The following is a 20,432-nucleotide window of genomic DNA, read 5'->3' on the forward strand; positions in this document are numbered from 1 at the left end:
ACAGGCACCCGCGGCCATGCTTGGCCAATTTTTGTATGTTTAGTAAAGATGGGTTTCACCATGTTGGCCAGGCTGGTCTCCAACTCCTGACCTCAAGTGATCTGCTTGCCTTGGCCTCCCAAAGTGCTGGAATTACAGGTGTGAGCCACTGTGCCCTTGTTTGAACTCTTGCTTATCTGTCCTTCTGTTGGGTTAACTTAACGTAAATAAAGTCAAAGAAACTGTCCTGCTCTTTAGTGAGGATGGGTACATCTCTAGGGAGTAGAGGGTCTCTTGAGATGATGAGAGAATGAGATCTTTTTATATATGTGCCAAATTTTAGAAAGTCCTTCCTGGAGGAAAGACACCCGAGGAGCCTACCTGATTTCAGATGTTTTCTAATCCTGTGGCTGAGCTTCTGATGACTGGTGATAAGATGTGAGGGGGAGGTGGAGAAAGAGAAAATAACTGTTAAAGTGGGCTAAATAAAATGGTAGGGTTTAGGTTCTGATAGGAAAATATATAGACTCTTATACTGAGCAGTGTTGGACATGAATGATACAAAACACCTAGAATAATGGCGAGCTCCAACTCATGGTAAACTGAAATATTCTCTCATTCCCAGGCAGACATCATGAGTTTCACAGATGCTTGGAAAATGTCCACAGCATTTCTCTTAGAGAGTTGACCATGGCTGTCACCTTGATTCACCTGTTTTAAGAATCATTTCAAACTATTCAGAGCCTTCTATGGCTTTGCTGGGTGTTTCAAGCAAATAAGTTTTTCAGAAATACCACTCTGGCCCTCTTCCCCTTTCTTTCCTTGGTAACGTGTAAGCATTGTTCAACAAGTAGTTTGGGTACCTTCTAACTAGGTGTTACTAGGTGTAACTTTGGGTGTTATTCAGTGAAACCTCAGTTTTCCATATCCCTCAACTGCCAGAATTGCTTGAGCATAGAAATTTGTTTTATGGGTGTTTCTTACTGTTTATTTCATTTATTATTTTTTTTTTGAGACAGAGTCTCACTCCGTCACCCAGGCTGGAGTGCAGTGGTGCGATCTCAGCTCAGTGCAACTTCTGCCTCCCAGGTTCAAGCAGTTCTCTGCCTCAGCCTCCCTAGTAGCTGGGATTACAGGCGCCCGCCACCACACCCAGCTAATTTTTTTGTATTTTTAGTCGAAATGGGGTTTCATCATCTTGGCCAGGCTGGTGTTGAACTCCTGACTGCCTGATCCACCCGCCTCAGCCTCCCAAAGTGCTAGGATTACAGGTGTGAGTCACCGTGCCCGGCCTCTTACTGTTTCTTTACCCTACTTGTCTTATGAGTATTGAGGCCCTGCCTAAAATTAAGTTTTTAGTCATTCTAGGTACAACATAGTATATGCTAGCTTATTCAGTTTCTTATGTATCTTATCTCTTTATGTGATCCTTAGTTCTTGGCACAGGGTTGGTTAGCACCTTGTGACCAATAAGTTATCATTTCATTCCCATTTACTTGGTGAATGGAGGCTAGTTTGTTTCAACTCTTTCCTTTGTCCTTGAACAGTCTGAAGATGATGAGAAACTGAAAAAGAGGAAGGAGCGATTTGGGATTGTCACAAGTTCAGCTGGAACTGGAACCACAGAGGATACAGAGGTAAAAATATACCTGGAACGCTTCATAGACCTTGAAGGGAAATTAGAGTGAATAAACTGAATGGAGAAATATTGTTTCCCCACCTATTTATTTATTTATTTATTTATTTATTTATTTACTTATTTAAGTCGAGTTGGGGTCTCTGTTGCCCAGGAAGTGAGAGTGAATAAACTGAGTAGAGAAACACTGTTTTCCCACCTACTTCTTAATTATTTATTTATTTATTTAAGTAGAGATGGGGTCTCATTCTGTTGCTCAGGCTGGTCTCAAACTCCTGGGCTCAAGCGATCCTCTGCACTCAGCTCCCAAATTGCTGGGATTATTATAGGCATGAGCCACTATGTCTGGCCACCCACCTACTTCTTAAGTGTCCAAATATTTTGCTTTTTTCTTGATAACTTTTTTTCTGGGTGAAGTGGCATCACTGAATTCCATCAATATACTTAATTCAGTGTTAGAGTCTGTTAGACTAGTGGCAAAGAGTATAACGTTTGGAATCAGGTAGGCTTGGATTCTAAAATTGGCTCTGGGCTGGGTGTGGTGGCTCATGCCTGTAATCTTAGCACTTTGGGAGGCTGAGGCAGGCAGATCTCTTGAGCCCAGGAGTTTGAGACCAGCCTGGGCAACATGGAGAAACCCTGTCTCTACTAAAACTAGGAAAATTAGCTAGGCGTGGTGGCACACACCTATAGTCCCAGCTACTCAGGAGGCTGAGATGGGAGGATCACTTAAGCCCAGGAGGTCAAGGCTGCAGTGAACCTGGATGGCGCCACTGTACTCCAGCCTGGGCAATAGAGTGAGACCCTGTCTCAAAAAAGAAAAAGGCGGCCGGGCACGGTGGCTTACGCCTATAATCCTAGCACTTTGGGAGGCTGAGGCAGGCAGATTACCTGAGGTCGAGAGTTCAAGATCAGCCTGGCCAACATGGTGAAACCCCATCTCTACTAAAAATACAATTATTTATTTATTTATTTACTTATTTAAAAAAATTAGCCGGGTGCAGTGGCATGTGCCTGTAATCCCAGCTACTCTGGAGACCGAGGTATGAGAATCTCTTGAAACCGGGAGGCAGAGGTTGCGGTGAGCCAAGATCACGCCACTCCAACATGGGCTACAGAGTGAGACTTGCTCTCAAAAAAAAAAAAGAAAAGAAAAAGGCTTTGCCACTTAGTATTAATAAGTTACAGTACTTCCTGAGCCTCAGGTTTCATCATCTAGGAAGTGGAGATAATAAAACCTACCTCAAAGTTTTATTTAAAGAGTGAAACGATTCTGTATAAAAAGGGATAGTTTTAAAATATTTAATAAGAACTGGTTGTGCCTAACTCATTTCTGGAAAAGGACAGTGGACTCAAATGAGACTTCCTGTTCTTGTCACTTTGTTTACAGATAGTTTCTCAAAATGAAAGAATCCCAGCACTTTAGGAGAGCAGTGTGGGAGGATCACTTGAGGTCAGGAGTTGGAGACTAGCCTGGGCAACATAGTGAGACCTCATCTCTACTAAAAGTTTAAAATAAATTAGCTGAGTGTGGTGGCATGTGCCTGTAGTCCCAGCTACTCCAGAGGCTGAGGTGGAGGTTGTAGTGAGCCCAGATGGCACCACTGTACTCCAGCCTGGGCAACAGAGCAAGACCGTCTCAAAAAAAAAAAAAAAAAGTATATTAGGCTGTTCTTGCATTGCTGTAAAGGACAAATACATGAGACTAGGTAACTTATGAAGAAAAGAGGCTTAATTGGCTTACATTTCTGCAGGCTTTATGGGAAGCATGGTGCTGGCATCTGCTTGGCTTCTGGGGAGGCCTCAGGAAGCTTACGATCATGGTGGAAGGCCTTAAACAGCCATATCTGGCAAGAACTTACTATCTTGAGGACAGTACCAACAGGATGATGCTTTATGAAAAGCTTCTTTTTTTTTTTTTGAGATGGAGTCTCGCTCTGTCGTCCAGGCTGGAGTGCGGTGGTGCGATCTCAGCTCACTGCAACCTCCGCCTCCCGGGTTCAAGTGATTATTCTGCCTCAGCCTCCTGAGTACCTGGGATTACAGGCGTGTGCCACCACACCCGGCTAATTTTTGTGTTTTTAGTAGAGACGGGGTTTTACCGTGTTGGTCAGGCTGGTCTTGAACTCCTGACCTCGTGATCTGCCTGCCTCGGCCTCTCAAAGTCCTGAGATTACAGGCGTGAGCCAGTCAGATCAGCTAACACTCTTCACTAGAAAAAAGCCAGAGGAGTTTGTATTCTGCTAGGGGCAGTGGTTGGGAGTGCCCATGAAGGACTTGGTGCTGTTCTGTGAGTCACTTCCAGAACCAGAAGTCTTCCTTCACCATTTTGTGTCCTCTCCAGTGTTGCTGTCTCCTTTAAGAGATCTATGATAGGGACTCACCCACATACCACTCACTCCCTATTCGTTCTGTTGGCATCAAAGATTTATATGCCTTTTTTGTGAGTTGGAGTCCTAAGGAATAGCTACTGTCTGGGCCTGACTGCTCAGAAGGGCATCTCCTTCACCTCTATGAATAGCATTGGTTAATCCTTTATCCTCTGAAATCTTCCGTCTCCCCATTGACTGGAAGACTTTTCCCAGCCTGTTAAGAGCCCGTTGTTTCCAGGCTAGCTTGATCTCAGGCTGAGTGGCCCTCTTTGCTTCAGGAATCTTCCCATTTTCTACCACTGTTCTTCTCTCTGTCCCTCGTCCCCAGTAATCTTCTTTACTCCTCACCCTCCTTACCCATTAAACTTTCCAGCTCCTACTGGATAACTGGAAGGATTGGAGAGATTCAGGAATGAAATCTCTAGCTACCAAGCTCAAGTCTGGGCCATCCTTCCTTCTTGGGCCTTGTGACAGTTCATGTGAGTTTGGATTAAAGCAGCCAGGAACCCAGGCAACTATTGTCTTCAGTCTAATTTTTTTCTTCTTGCTTCTTCTTTACAGGCAAAGAAGAGGAAAAGAGCAGAGCGCTTTGGGATTGCCTGATGAAAAGTTCCTGATACTTTCTGTTCTCCAGTGTTTTCCATTTCTCTCCTTCTTCTTGGTCACATATATGCCTAAATGCACAGTCATGTGCCTACGTCCTGCCTCGCAATGAGGGAGCATGTACCCCAGGTACATCCGTGAACTGCGGCAGCAGTTTGACTTATTGCTGTTTCAGCTTTAAGGTTGTTGTGTTTTTGTTTTTGATTATGTTGCTTGTTAATAAAAAAAATAGAAAAGAGAACAATGTGTTTTATTAGGTGCTCCTTTGATTTATTGGAGCTAGATTAGACCAGATAAGGGGAGCTTCAGGGGCAAATATGATAGAGAATTGGCCATAATACCTTTATCCCTTAGAAGAGAAGACAAGGAAAAGGATTGAGTTTACCCTTTAAGCCTATTTATTCCCTTCTGTCATACTCACAAGCATTTTTTATCCTCTGTGAAGAGGTTAAGTTACCCACCCACCAAGTCTTTGCTCCAGCAGCTTGTAGTGACCCGCTGAAATAAAACAGAACATGGGAGGTTTTAGGTGTTGCAAAGGACATAAATACAAGGGCAGTGATTAGTAGCCTTCTGTTATTAGCTAATAATGCAGACTTTTTCTTGGATAAAATGGAGTCCAGGGTCCCACATTAAAGGAAAAGGGCCCTGATTTCAAGGGTGATGTGATACGATACTATGTTGGTCAGTCAGTTCAGGAAGGGAGATGGGCTGGATATCCCTCAGAGACAGAAGAAATTTTGTATGCAGAATCAAAGCATGACAGAGGATGTCAGAGCTGTTACGCATTGTTAGCTAAATCATTGGGAACATAAGCAGTGGAACTGGAGGCTTCAAGTTCATGTAGATCTGAAACCTGCTTAATCTTTTTGGATATGTTATTGCAGAATTTCTCCTCTTAATCTTTATATAAGCTCGGTTTTTGTTTGAGTTATTTTTGGTAATAAGACTTAGGAGCCTGACACCTTACCTGAAAACTTTGGTACTATGATCAGGTCCCATGTTGCTGTGGTGTAATCCTTTATCCTTATTTCTACTAAAACCTGCCTGGTTTTGTGCTTAATGAAATGGTAATAGTTTGATCACCTTTCTAATGTCAAGATATCTCTTTATTTCTCCAAAGTCTCTGGTTGGTGAGGAAAGCAGGGACCTAAAGTTTAGATAATTTAGAAAAATTGTGCCTTGGAGAGCAGATCCAAAAACTGCTGCCCATTTGTTGTGAAGTTTGCCCCATTCTGAGACTTTGGAGAAGTGAACAAAAGGGAATGCTGGTTAAATTTTTGACACCTCTTCAACCAAATAAACCTTAAAATTGGAATGACCTTCCCTTTTCCCTCTTTTCCGTCTGCCTCCCTTTTCTTTACCTCAGGCTCTGATCTTAGGGCTAGCTTTTCCTCTCTCTACTCTGCCTTCATCTGAAAACAGAATAGATCTGATTTGTAACTTGAGAGATTATAGATTCACTAATGGTTTCTTCCTGAATATGGTTTTAAAAAGAGAAAAATACATGAGGGAATAGAGCAGATGCTGATTATGAAGTGGAACAGTGGATCTTTTGGAAGTTTTCTTCACTTTGTCTCTTTATCCTCTATAACCTTCCAGAAAGATATTCAGCCTTACTTGCCAGGATTCTCTTCTTGAAGCCTAATTATTCTCCTCACTCATCTTACTTCCCCTAGATCTTTGAACAGTGTTTTCCAATTTGTGAGGATTTTTTTTTTCTTATTAACCTCTTTCATCCCATTTCAGCAGCTGTTCCTATGTTGGTCAGAAGTCTCTAACCTCCAAGCCAGATGAAGTCCTCCCCTTCCTATCTCATTATAGTCATTCTCCACATACTCTTTGAGCATGAATAGTTCAGGATGCCTTTTTCCCAATTCAGTTTTAAAATAGTAATTCCATTTGGAGATGGAACAGACATTGAGGCTTGTAATTGTTTACCTGAGATCTTAGTACCCTTCCTTCCTCTCCCCCAGTTTCCCTACTATAGTTGATCCAGCATCCAGATGTGGTTAACTGATTCCAATTCCTGAAGCTGTGACATTCTCTGCATACCTGGAAGCTCTTAATGAGGGAGTCTATAAAAGCTGTGGGGAGAACTAGCTTCCTCAGCTGTAAATCTGTACTTTTTTATGGTTCTCTAGGATTATTCTTTTTTTCCACTCTCACTCTAAACTGCCCAGCCCCCCACCCCACCTCTTAAGAACTGCTGAAGATAGAGGCTAGAAGCTTCTGTGAGGATGAGGGCTATAGGAAGGAAAGTGTGAATAAGGGCAGGACTTCTTGGTGTTGAGCTGAGTTCTCTTGCTGTGTCTGATATGAGGAGTGAGGGAGGAACTTAAGGGAGGATAACTTTTTTGCTGTTCTCTTATATGAGGGCCTCTGGCAATGCCACTTATTTCTGATTATTGGAATCCCCCCAAAATTTAACCTCCCCTTCTCTTGCCATATCTAGACTTTTCTTGTTTTTCCCTTCCAAAGGGATTTAAAATTACAGGTTTCACATCTTTCCAGATTCTTTGAGTCCAAGGTGTCCCTAACTTTCTTGTTATCTCTTTCCCTTATGTTGTTCCTGTATTTAGGTTTCTACCTCCCGGATCACTTTCAATAGGATAGATTAGAATGTAATATTGTTTAGCAACTACTTAGGTTTAATTTCTTATTCTACCACACTAGCTCTGAGACCCTGGGCAGATAATCATTCTCTTTTCAGACTGTACCAAAAGGAACCCCATTGTGAAGGTTGCTGTGTGAATTAAGTGATATTCTCATATCATGTATTCACACTACAATTTGCTTACCATAATTTGCATAGTAATTATTCAATAAATATTAGCTTTTACTGGGTGATCAGGGTACTGTGGAAATACATATTTCTTTCCCTGAGTAGGTTCTAGCTAGGTGTGAGTGCCCTAGTTTGAACATGTTTGTGTGTGCATACACCCAGTTAATGCAGTCGTATTTTGAGAAAAAGAAAAGGCAGAAAGAGTCCCATTCACTCCCTCAACCCCAGCTCACTGGCAGGAAAGCTGGACATTGTTGCTTTGGAGCATTGACTTTCCTGCTTCTACGCCACTACAGACCAGAAGCTGTAAATGCCACTGCCTGCTGATTCTTAGGTTGGGGCCCCTGCCATTTAAAATATAGGCAAGGTCAGAGTATAGGATAGCTTCCCATGCCTTCGGTTGGAGGATGTTTTAGGATAAAGAAAAGACTTGTAAAAAGTCATCTTGAGTAGTCTTTTTTTGGGTGTTCTCTCAATATAGGAAACAAATGAGCCACAGGGAGAGAAAACCCATTTTCAGCTCAGGCCAAAGTTAGGGGTAGATGTGGATATGGTTCCCTTGGGAAGATAGAATACATAACACTTCTGCTACTCAACCACTTCCAGCCTCAGTCTTGTAGTTGGTCTTGAATGGGGTCAGTGTGCTGATAGAACTGATAAGACAGGGAAAACATGGCAGTACATTGAACCCGCAGTAGCTCTGTCCCCAATTCTGGATCAGGTTGATGTCACAGGAGCTTTCCTTATTTTTATTTTACTTTAATTTTTTTTAGAGACAGTGTCTTACTATGTTGCTCAGCTTGGAGTACAGTGGCTATTTACAGGCCCAATTATAGCACACTGCAGCCTTGACCCTCTGGCCTCAAGTGGTCCTCCTGCCGCAGCCTCCTGAATAGCTGGAACTACAGGAGCACACCACTGGGTCCTGCTTTCCTTTTTTTTTTTTTTTTTTTTGGAGATGGGAGTCTCACTCTGTCACCATGCTAGAGTGCAGTGGTGCGATCTCAGCTCACTGCAACCTCCGCCACCTGGGTTCAAGCGATTCTTCTGCCTCAGCCTTCCATGTAGCTGGGATTACAGGCACACGCCACCACGCCCGGCTAATTTTGGGTATTTTAGTAGAGATGAGGTTTCACAGTGTTGGCCAGCATGGTCTCGAACTCCGGACCTTGCATGATCCGCCCGCCTCGGCCTCCCAAAGTGCTGGGATTACAGATGTAAGCCACCGCGCCCAGCCAGCTTTCCTTATTTTTGAAAAATGTGAGTCAGGCAATATTCTTTTGCCATTCCCAACTCATATTCCTGGGGAATTGTGCTCTAGGTACATGGGAAAAATTTTTACAGTGAACTGAAAGAATATTTGAGATGCTATTTTAGCCACTCTTGTGTAACAAGGCAAGTTGGTTGGCTATGTTGGTTTAGATTTTTGTCAAACTTCATTGAGGAAACCTAGGAACAGGGACTGCAGAAGAATAGGACACTACCTGGATCATCTCAAGAGAACCTTTAGATCTTCCATTCTGTGGAGGCTGGGAGAGGGGTTTTGTTGTCTTTGGGACTGTTTTGGCTCAAGCTTTTCAGAGAGGGGTTGTTCTAGGTACCCCCAGTTTCCTGTCCTCTTTCCATCCTTCCTTGGCCTGCATGTCCCAAACCTCATACCACCATGCCCTTAGTGTTTTCTGTCTTGCTCCAGGACCCCATCTTCTTAGTCATTGAACACGAGGTTTCCTGTCTCAGATCCTCTTCACCTCCGGTTCTCCAAGGTGTAAATGTGGCACTTGATTAGGGAGAAGAGCTCAGCACTGAATTCTAAACTCTTTGACCGCTTTTATTTTTTTTTTCAGGTTCAAGTGCTGGATTGTGTCATGTGACCATCCCAAAACTCAGAGCACCCTATGGCCATCTTTGCCCTCTGTCACATAACTTGAAAACTGCCTGATGGCCTTTTTGCAGTGGTTCCCTCCAGGAAGCCTTGATCTCAGTTGAAGAAGTTCTTTCCCGGCATTCCAATGCCCCTGTCAGCTCCATACTCCTCAGACACCCTTAACAAAGGCTGTCATGCACACAATGTGACAAATACACAAAATAAATGATAATTACACTAATAATGATATGTTCAGAGGGGCACTGGCCAGGTCCACACACATCATAAGGTGGGAGGGGGTGCTAACTCCCACTGGGTTGCTGAGCTGTGCCCCCCAAGTCCCTTTACTCTGTGCCTCTTTGGGGGTAGGGAGGAACAGGGGAATGAGACTTCAGCTCACAGATTTATGTTCATAAGAGAAAGACCCCTGCTCCCCCCCCCACCCACCACACACACACAAAGGTCTTTATTTGGTGGTATTTAAGGAGCTGTATTCTAAGTGTCCCCCATATTTAATGCCCCAGCTCTCTAGAATCTGTAGAGGGAAGATACCTGATGCTTATTGCCCAATCCCTACTCTGCCAAGGTCACGAGGCATTTGACCTTGGAGGGAGATATCATCTGTTCTTCACTTCTCTGTTCCTTTCCTTCCACCAAGGAAATGTGAGTGGTGTTGATGGCCGGGTGTGTCTTGTCCTCCAGGATTGGGGCAGAAGGAAGGATGAAGAACAGGGCCAGAGAGGCTTGGGGTTAGCATAGCTGCTATATGGGTGAAGGCAAGCTGAAGAGCCTAACAGCCCTGCCCATTCCTCTACTGAAAGATCTTGTTTCACTTTCTCACTATAAGAATAGGAATAAGATGTTAAAGCTCACCAACATCACCTTCTCAAGGGTGGTCACATACCTTTGCCCCTTCCACCAACTGGCCAAGGGGGAGAGTCATGCTCTTGGGAAGAATAAGCCATCCAGTTTTGCTCACCAGCTTGGGCTTTACTTTAGTTCAGTACTGTTTTTATCAGACCCGTAACTGCTGGCTCTACTTAGAGTGACAGTTTTGCTGAAGGTTCTTACCCCCACCTCTCCTGACATCCTCTAAGCTCTTGCCTGGAGCCAAGAGGCCTGGTGGTGAAGTAAGGATAGGGTGTGGATCAGGAGATTCTCAACTCCTTGGCTTCTAGGCACTGTCCAGCTGGGAGGCAGAGGGGAACTTGTACTCTGAAGCCTGTGACTCCTCTTAAGCCTCACATCTCTTCACCACTACTCTGGTGCCCTGGTTATCTGTCCCACAGCGAGAGGTATTTTATGTCCATAAAGTGCCCGTGGTAAGTGCTCAGAATTCATCTCTTGGCTGTGGCGGGTGCTGTCATTTCTCATTCCATTGAGGGGAAGAAACTGAGGCACAGTGAGTCCAGAGGAGAATGGGTCAGGGTTGTGGGAGGAATGAATGGGCCTAGCTAGTGACTTGAAATGGCAACCAGTCTCAGCCTGCTTCCTAGCCTTCCAAACCCGGGAGTCTCCATCCTTCCCATCCTCTGTTCTAACTGGCCTTGTCAGATGCTTTTCCCCACTGTACTTTCCCCTCCCTGCTGCCAGGTACTGTTAGATTCCAAAAATAAAAGGAAAAAATAATTATACACTCTGCTTCCTTGTTCTCCCCTCTTCCACCCTGAGCTTTGGGGTTAGGAGACTAAAATGTCCCCCTTCCAGAATCCCTCCCACCTTGGTCTGCTGGCTCTATTCCCTAGCCCAGAGCAGTGATTTGGATTCAAATGCCCTGTAACCTTCAGCCTCCTTACTGCTCCTTTCTTGACCTCTCCTAACGCTTTCCAGACCCAGGGGACTCTGGGGTCTCTATACTCTCTCTAATTGACCTGAAGATAGAGGCTGGGAGCAGGGCCATTCCAGAGGCTCTTTGGTCTCTCTCTTGGCTGAGGGAATTTGGGCATAAGCAGGCTGCACCCTCTGGCTAAATAACTCAGCATCATGAGGGTGGACCTGAGGGTTTAAAGTAGCTCTCATTATATAGATCCTGGATGTTGAGGGTTCTCTCTCCCACCCCCGCATCCCCAGCTCTTAAACCCTAACCTCTTACTATTTCCATGACAACTGGCTTCAATTCAAGCCATTTGGCTCGGAAAAGGTTGAGTTAGGGTGATGATGGGTTAGAAACTAAACTTCATGTGTCCGCCCTCTTGCCCTTTACTCCCATTCCCAACCCTGGAGGCTTTATACAAGTGCTTAAGTGAGTAGGTGTTGGGGAGAGTAGGGTTTGGGGAATAAGGGATAAACAGGGCACAGTGGGCAGGGGCCCTCCTATTCCAGTAAAGCCAAATACCAAAAAAAATGAAAAGTCACAATAAATAAATAAATAAAAATTCCCAAATCTTTTTGCCCCTGCCCTCACTTCCCCTTCCCCTGGCCACTGTTGGAGGGAGAGAAGGAGAAAAGAATGGATTTTTGATTTCTTCTCCTACTGAATAGTCAGGGGATCTCCCCAAACTATACCAAGCCCCTCACCTTGCCAGTGGAAGAAAGGAGGCTTGGTGTGGGGCTTTCATTTATTACTCCATTTCAGTCTCTTTCTCAGTGTTTTGTCTCTGCCTCGTCTGTCTCTTCTGCCTCTCTCTTTGCCTTCTCACTGCTGCTCTTTTTGTTCCTCTGTCTCTATCACTGTCTCTACATCTCTCTGTCTTTTTGTCAAACCTTCTCATCTGCAAACTTCAAACACTCCCCACCCTGACTATGCCCCTCCTTCCCCTTTCCCCCAAACCCCTCACCCCTCAATTCCCACCTGCCTCCCTCTGTTGTATTGCACACTGCTTGGTCGGGGAACAGGGTGTGATGTTCACGGGAAGAGTGGAGGGAGCTCTAGGGCTTGGGGGGATGGGGGCAGGGCTAGGGGTCTTGGGGTAGGGTCTGTGGGGGAGGCATCCTCTATCCCCCACCTTAAGAGCAGCCACAGCGATCCACCACCATGCCAGGGATCTTGCCGTAGATAATCTGCTGCTTGTCATTGAAGTAGAGCATGTTGATTGGGGACATCTTGGTGGGGGTACAACAGGGCCCAGCAGAGCCTCTTGGATTGGCCTGCTGCACCAAATGGGTATGCGGATATTTTTGCATGAACATGTACTCGCACTGGCCGGAGCAGTAGTTGGCCTTGTAGCGCTTAGGTGCGATGATCCAGTCCCAGCCGAAAGCCTCAAAGTCCACTGTGAGGGGATATCGGCAGCAGCGGGACTCGCTTGAGTGCTCGTCGCAGTCCAGACCCAGGTTCCGCCGGGAACGTTTTGTGTTCTCTAGGACTCGAAGCTCCATGAATGGATGCTGAGGGTCAGGGAGAGGGGAAAGAAATGTGATATGGTCCTGAACAGTTCCTCTTCCCTGTTCCTTTCCCACCTGCCAGGGGCATCAGAATAGAGACTGCTGACTTCTCAGCTTTTCCATTGCTCCCACCCCCAGAATTTATCTTTTGCCCACTTTTCTTGCCAGCTAGCTAGCTCTCCTTCAACTCACCATCTCTAATTCTTACTCTTCTGGCAACCTGATCCCTGTCAGCCCCTTGGCCCAACGCCTCAACAGCCAGTTTTTTTGTTCTCACAGCTCTTCCATTAACTGACACCTTTACCTTCAAATCCAGTTTTCAGCTGTTGTCTGATTTGGATCCTTGAGAAGTAATAGTTGCCACCCCACTCCTCAACTCCTCCTCTAGAATCAGCTGCTGACCCCAGAGAAGTAATGCTGGTCCCCAACCTCCTTCACATTCCTTGTCTACCTTTTCCAATGTAACCCTATCTCCTCAGGGCCAGGTTACACATATCCACCACCTCAGGCCCCCTGCTCACCAGCCCCTCGGCTCCCGGCCCCAGGGAGGTGACAGCCAGGTCTGTGCCACTGGGATCAAAGGCGTTGATCTCGATGCCCCAGTTGCTCTGTGGCTGGCGGAACCAGCTGTGTAGCACTTGCTTGAAGTCGATGCTCTGCCAATGGCCTGAGCGTGAGTGCAGCTCAATCTTCAGTGAGCGGATACGGATGTGACGCCGGCCTCCGCCCCCTCCCCCTGCGGTCCCTTCCCCAGTTAGGGGTTTTAGTCGCAAGATCTGCAGGTAGACTGTGGCTGGGCGGGGTACAGGCCGTAGGTACACCCACAGCTGGGCCTTCAGTACCTTTGTGAACATCACCTTGGGGCTGAAGTGAAAATGGCAGCAGAGAGGGCTGCCATCTGTCTGTACTGCTGGGTCCGCTGATAAGAGAGAAGGGCACAGCATCAGCAAAGGGTGTTTGTGTAGGGGATCAGTAGTCCTGGGTGGCACTGGCAATTTTGGACTTCTCAGCCTGATTTTCCAGTTCTTCTTTACCCTTCTCCCATGCCTATCTTATACCATGCCTCCGGTACCTAAAACAGCACTTCCTCTTTAGGATGATGGCCCTATAAGGCCTTACTGATCTGTGTCCATTTCCTAATCCATTTGCCCTAATATATAGGTTCCTGTCTACCAGATAACCTGCAAAATTATTCCTCCACCACCATCCTTACTGTCCAACTTTTCCCAGCATGTAAGGCTCCAACATTTTCTGAATCTTTGAAGCTCTTTATAGAAGCCATACCTCTTATCACACCTGCTGCCCTTCCATCACCTTTCCCCTATCTGCTCTGATTTATCTGCTGGACAGGTAGAGCCTGGCACATCCCTCCCCCACAAAATAACACAGATGGCCTCAGAGAGGGGATAACCCAGGGTCCAGATAGGGAGCATGAGCTAAATTTATCCCATTATGTAAACCAGAATTCAGATCTAGGCTTCTTGCCTCACTCCCATTAGGAATAACACCCAGCAAAATGGAACTATCCAAGCACTTCCTATACATCTGTCTCCCCATTCTCTCCTAAGAAGTTTCTTCAGCTGCTGCTTCATCATCATCACCATGACTGCCCCCAGCTCTTGAGGAAAGGAATAATTACCTCCATGGTGTTGCCTCCTATTTGCCTAAAGCACCAGAAATAATATTAAATACACCAGATTAACTACAATGCCTTTTTTCTCCCCTGAGCTTCCTTTGATTTCTCAGTCTAGTGCCAGTAGGTCTTTACAAAGTTTTAACATCCCAACTTTACATTTTGACCCATTTCCCCTTGCTCTGGACCTTAAATTGATCCTTCTTGGGTCTAATAGATGATTCTCAATAAACATCTGCCTCTGCCTCCATTCCAGCTCCTCTTCACTGCCTTTCCTAAGTCAGTTGGGAGTGTCCTACAACATGTCTCCATTGGACAGAATATGTCTATCCTGACTCTAGATAGGAAGAATCAGGAATGAGCTTCCAGAGCCATATAAGCAGGGTTAGGAAGTCTAGGCCTTTAAGTATCCTCCCCATGTCTTGAGTTCTGCAAAATCAGGGTGGACTTAGGGTGTCCTGTCAGCTCTTCCCCACCCCCACCCTGGGAGAAAGAGGACCTTCTAAGTGAGATGAGGAGAAAGTGCTTAATGAACTTCATATATTCAGGATATGATACCCAAAGTCTCTATAGCTTTTTTTTTTCTTGATTATTCTCTGAGGTCCCAGGGCCCTGGTAGTCCAGTTATTTTACTGGCTGGAGCTTCAGTGATGGTGCAATGGAGTAGGATTTGGGGGGTGAGAATTCAGAGATCAGAAGTAGCTGGGATAGGGAAGCTACTAGTGAGATGGGGAGTGACAAGCAACATCCCAAATAGCATACTTTATAAATTTCAGCATAAGAATTGTCTATTTTCTTGCCATTAGGTACTAATCTCCATGAGAGTGGACACTGTTGTTATTCATACTGTGTCTGTTTTGCTCACCATTGTAGCTTCAGTGCCTCCCATAGTGCTAGACAGCACTCAATAAATACATAGTGAATGAACTCCCTAAACTCCCAATCTTAAATTATACAGGCAAGTGCCTGAAAGTTCTTCCTGGCATCTAAATTCTGTTCTTTGGCTATAATTGAAGTGGGTTTAATCACTGCCTGATTCCTTACTAACCACTATCTAACCTTACTCACCAAACTTCTCAGTGTGATACAGATAATAATAATTCTTGCTTCACATGAGTGCTGAGCATTAACTAGAGAATGTGAAAATAGGAAACAAACAAACCAACATTTATTGAGAAGCTACTACTATTTTCGCATTCTCTACTAAGCTCTAAACATAACCCTCCCTCTACCTAAGCTGATCCAGGGTTTGAAGATGAGGGCTACATCTAAGTCTTTGGTTCCACATACTTGTCCCAGTGGACAGGGGACAGTCAGTGCTACAAGGAGGTAGAACATAGGGAGAAAGAAAAGAGCAGGGAGAAGAGCCAGGGGAGAGACTGGAGATGGTGAGGGAGATAATAGAGAAGAGACTGTTAAGAGTTGAAGGCATATTAGTAGATATAGGGAGAGAAATAGAAGTTAGAGTGGAAAGATGCAGGGGATAATCATGGCAAAGGGAGAATAAGTTTGAGAGTTTCAGAATCCTGATGCAGAGGCAGTGATAGAAAGGAGTGGGTGATGGTTAGAAGGCTAAAGGTGGGAGGAAGCTAAACCTAGTGGGGTAAAGGAGAGAAAGGATAGAAAGGGTACAGACTGAGGAACAAAGGAGAAGCAGGTAGAGCCACAGAGGGAAACGGGGCTCGAGAGAGTCCCCAGCACACATATGCTGAGCTCTGATGGGGAGGAAAAGGGGCCACATCTGTGTTGAATTGATCGGGCTGGTGGCAGGCAGCAGGTCAGGTTTAGTAGGCGGCGCTGGTGGGAGAGAGAGGTCACTGCACTATTTTCAGCAAATGCCCAGCCCCCTCCCTGCACACCACCTCCCCTTCCCCCCACCCTAACCCCCCCAACACACACACTCCCAACCATGGCTGGAAGGCCTAAGGGCAGGAGGTTGGGCTGAGAGGGCAGGGGCCTCTTGGTGTGGGGAGGAGAGAGAAACTCGGGCTGGGCTTGGCTCCCAGAAGGGCAGGGGGCTGGGTTCCCAGGATGAAGGCTTGGTGGGAGAGCCTGAGAGGGTAGAGGGAACTAGGGCAGGCAGAGCAGCCTAGGAGAGGTGGGGGCTGGGGTCCAGGGTTGAGGGCTGGGGGAGGGGAGGGAGGGGGAGGGGAACGGAGGCCATCTCTGCTGACAAACACCTCCCCCGATTAGCAGAGCACAAGTCTCTTATTAAAGCGGGTCCCTGGGGATTAGACTATAAAAGTCTCTTTTTCCTTTTCCCCTCTCTCCCTCCCCTCCCCTCCACTCCCCCTCCCTCTCTTAAGAGCTCAGCTAGGCTCTTAAAGGGGACGTACAATACCTGGCCGGAGACCCAGTTCCCTACTTGTACAAGTCCTGGGGTGGCACGGGACTGTAAGTTTTGATGGGATCCTACCAGCTGGTGTCCCCTTCCCACCGACCCAGGCCTCACCTGCACAGCCCAACTCATGTAGGCAGGGTCCCTTCACTTCGTGTATCCCCATTACCAGAGCTAACTCTGGTGGGCTCAGGCCTGTTGGTTAAGGGATGCTAAGGATATTTAGGGGCAAGGAGAAGTCCACAGCCCCATCACCCATCCTGGAAATCTTCACACACACTACACCACAGAGACTAGAGTATCTTTTCCCTCTGTAACCTTCATCTTCCAGCAAACTCTTGATCTGAATTCCTCTATAACTCTGTTTCCTAGAAACCCCACCCCCTACCCCTGCCCTCAGTCGATCTGAGACTGACCCTAGCTTCCATAAGCAGAAGGCTTAAGAATAGAAGGGAAACTGAGGAACCCCAGACCGGATCCCCATACCTCCCACCCCCACAGCCAGTTTCCTGGTTCTTTGAGTTTAACAGCCCTGACCAAGTCTTGTGGAATTGAGGTCTGCAGAAATACCAGGGGCAGTGTGAGGCACTCAGCCTCCCAGATGCACACCTGGGTTCCTGTGCCTCTCCCATGGGGGTAGGCCACTGGGACTCCCCTCAGCCCCCAGCTTTTTATGACCCATCTGCCAATAAACCAGTCTCCCCCGTCTTCTGTTCACAGCCATAAAACTAAACTCTGTGTGTGTTGCAGGGGGCTGTGGGAAGGGGGGAACCTTGCCAAACCACTAGGGAATAAGAGAGGCCTGGTTCCCTGCAGTTGGGGGGGGGGGAGACCTCAGTGGGGGAGGAGAAGGAGTCACCTGACCCTAAGGAGAGCTGGAAAAGGGAGGGTGTAGTATTCGCCTGGATTTTCCAGGCCATAAAATTTCAAAGCAGCTCATGTCTATTATATGTTCATCTTCCGTTTGGTCAGGGGCTCGGATGCCTGGGTTCCTGCTCCCCCATCTACTACTTTCTCTTTTTTCCTAGGTCTTCGTCTCTCTCAAGTCCACCTGCGGTAGGGGTGGGCGAATAAGGGATGGAACACTAAGGTTTGAGTAGCCAATGAGTGTCCTTAGCCCCCAGCGCAATGGAGTTGAGCTCTCCGAGCTCGGTCAGTATCAAGAAGGCACAGCTTTTCCGACCCCTTGGGATACCCGGTCTGAGACAGGGGTCAGGATGGAAAGGGTGCCAGCTGGGCTGCCAGGAGGTGTACAGGGCTCTGGGACCCTATTCTTGGGAGAAAGCACACAGTTCTCTGCAGGCGGTTGGGCACGTTGCGAACGGAGCACGGAGTGGGGAGTTACCGCCAGGGCCACTGGGAAGCAGAGAGCACTGCAGTCCAGCTGGGGCTGCGGGGGTCCTGCAGCCTCCCGATTCTGTTCTCCAGCCTCCCCACCACGGCTTTTCAGGACAGAGTCACTGCCCAGCCCCAGCTTCCCCGGACTCCAACAAGGATCTTTTTAGCATACTGGGGGTGGAAGGCACTATCTCGAAACCCGCCCCATTTCCCCCGCCCCAACCTCCGGGAACTAGGCGTGCATACAACTTTGCAGCCCATCTCCACCGCTCGGAAAACTTCTATGAAGTAGCCCCCGCTCCCTAATTCGTCAAGTTTTCGCAGAAAAAGCTTCCGGGCCGGGGCAGCAGGGAGCGCCCCGCTTGGAGCAGAAGGCGCCCTTCGCGGGGCCAGAGCCAGCACCCCACTGCTCGCGCCCCGCAGCCCACTTACTCTCCTGGGCCATGCTAATGACGGTCTCGGTGGTGGCGTGGTACTCGTCCTCCTCCAGGAAGTCCTCGGGCTGCAGCGCGTCGCCCTGGAAGTCGTGTAGGTCCAGGATCTGCTGCAGCGGCGGCGCCTTGGGCAGCAGCTGCTTCACCACCTCGCGGCTGATGTTGGGCGCCTCCTTGAGCCGCAGTTTGCTCAAGATCTGCGACTTGATGCTCTCTAGGCGCAGCTCGCGGCTGTGCTGCCGCCAAACGCACACGGGGCAGCCGTCCGGCTCGGGCGCCACGGACGGGGCTGGCCGGCTGGAGCGCTCCCCCCCGACCCCCGCCGCTGCCGCCGCCGCCGCCGCCGCCGCCGCCGCCGCCGCGGGGCCCTCGGCCGCCTCCCCCCGGGGCCGCAGCTCCAGGGCGAGGAGCAGGAAGCCCAGCAGCAGCGGGGCCGCGAGCACCATGCTGGAGGGGAGGGGAGGGAGGACTGGGGGGCGGGGACGCCGGAGTCCCGCGGGGAGGGGGCGGAGGGAGGAGGGAGGAAGGAGGAGGGGGTCCGGGCGGCGCGGGATTGGGGGCTGCCCGGCCGAGGGGGGACCCGGGGGGCCGGGGGCGGCGGGCGCGCGGGCGGGGCGGGCGGGCGGCCGGGGCGGGCGGCTGGGGGGGCCCGAGCCCGGGCCAGGCCCTTTATAGCCCCGGCCCCCGTGTCGTCAGCGGCCGCGATTGGCTGCGGAGCCAACAAAAGAGGCAGCGCTGTCATCCGAGGCGAGAGAGGGAGCCGGAGAGAGCCGAGGAATAGAGAGAGGGAGGGAGTGAGGGAGCAAGGGCCAGAGAGAGATGAAGAGACAGAGATATGAGGGGGCGGGGGGCGGATATAGAGGGAAAGTCAGAGCCAGAGAGACCAAGGAGAATCAGAGAGATAAAGGGGGAAGAGACAGAGATAGGAAAAGGAGGAGGAGAGAGGGAGAGACAAAGGAGGAAAAGAAGAGTCAGGGGGAAGACGCAGAGGTGAGAGACTTAGCTAGAGAGGGAAATTGTGTGTCTGTGGGAGACACAGAACCAAGAAGGAGGAAGACTGGGACAACTAGTGGGAGAGTTAGAGTGGAGACAAAAATGGGGAGAAGAGGGGTACCACTAGATAGGGGGAGACAGAGGTCTACAGAGCCAGACCAGAAGAGATCGGGGGTCATGGAGATGGGAACAGGGGCAGAGGAACAGAGGACAGACGAGTGCCCTGGGAAAGGGGTGGGGGTGGGGGGATGGGGGGAGAGAAATCAGGATGGGGGAGGAGAGAGAGGGGCACAGACAGGGAGACACCAAGGGAGCCCCTGAGGAGGCAGGTGCAGGGGATTGGGGGTGGGGGAGAGGAAAGGCAGAAACTCCTGAGAGAAGGAACCACAAGAGTCAGCCTTGGTGGGAGCACAGAGAGCCCAGGGGACAGAGGTGGAGAACTTGAGACCAGAGGAGCTCTAGCCACCAGAGGTAGCCCAAAGAAGATGCTCAAGGAAGCCATGGAAGGAAGCACCAGGCTAGGCTCATCAGAGGGATTAAGGGGACTAGGAGAGGAAGAGGTCAGGGACAACCTAAGAAGGTGGAGAGGTGATGGGAAGAACTGAAACAGAGGGAAGACATAGAGCTGGGAAGACTGTGAGCTTGAAACTGGGGCTTAACAGGGCTAAGGTAGTCAGCCGGCTGGAAAAGGCAGGAGCTAGAGGCCACTGGGGGAAGGGTGAGAGGAGATGGCTGGAGGCTGTTATACTTGGGGAGAAATCTAGATCTCTGGATTTCTAGCTATATCTTTGGATCTGCAGGGTCTTAGAAGTCTGAGAAGGGGCTGGAGGTTGCAAGGGTGAGCATGAGAAAGAAGTCTGCGCTCAGATGCACGAGATGAAATACAGATGTGGGACCAGCCCTAGTCTTCAGGTGTGATCCTGGGCAGTCAGAGAGCAGAGTAAAACAGTACTAAGGTGAAAAAATGTTTTGAATGTGCTTAACTTCTGACTTCAGGTTTTCCAGGCTTATTTCTGGATCTGAAAGCCCTGGAGCAATAGTCAAATGGAAAATGTTTGTGCCAGGCCAGGCGCGGTGGCTCACGCCTGTAATCCCAGCACTTTGGGAGGCCGAGGCGGGTGGATCACGAGGTC

General features: G+C 48.4%; 2 protein-coding genes and 1 long non-coding RNA gene across 5 annotated transcripts in view; 1 reads left to right on the top strand and 2 right to left on the bottom strand.

The window, feature by feature from the left end:
* LOC100976160 (SAP domain-containing ribonucleoprotein) overlaps nt 1-11,590 on the top strand; it is an 80,240-nt gene extending 68,650 nt beyond the window's left edge. For 2 of the 3 annotated variants that reach the window (XM_063593039.1, XM_008959699.4), the window contains 2 exons: nt 1,527-1,616; nt 4,549-4,831. In XM_063593039.1, coding sequence (XP_063449109.1) covers nt 1,527-1,616; nt 4,549-4,590 — 132 coding nt within the window. In that variant the 3' untranslated portion in view covers nt 4,591-4,831. Of the gene's footprint in view, nt 1-1,526; nt 1,617-4,548; nt 4,832-9,219 lie in introns of those variants that run through there. The other variant, XR_004665675.3, reaches the window with a different exon arrangement.
* The window catches only part of LOC103784261 (uncharacterized), a 97,886-nt gene that overhangs the window by 64,965 nt on the left and 12,489 nt on the right, over nt 1-20,432 (bottom strand). The gene's annotated exons all lie outside the window — the stretch shown is intronic.
* Nucleotides 4,966-18,806, bottom strand: GDF11 (growth differentiation factor 11). The gene is made up of 4 exons (XM_008959698.5): nt 18,305-18,806; nt 13,085-13,482; nt 12,185-12,566; nt 4,966-5,088 (listed from the first exon to the last, which is right to left on the bottom strand). Exons 1-3 carry the CDS (start codon nt 18,750-18,752, stop codon nt 12,186-12,188), a joined length of 1,227 nt encoding a protein of 408 aa, XP_008957946.2. The 5' UTR covers nt 18,753-18,806; the 3' UTR covers nt 4,966-5,088; nt 12,185.

Source organism: Pan paniscus, chromosome 10 (assembly GCF_029289425.2).
Source record: "Pan paniscus chromosome 10, NHGRI_mPanPan1-v2.0_pri, whole genome shotgun sequence".
In the NCBI taxonomy this organism is placed as follows: Eukaryota; Metazoa; Chordata; class Mammalia; order Primates; family Hominidae; genus Pan; species Pan paniscus.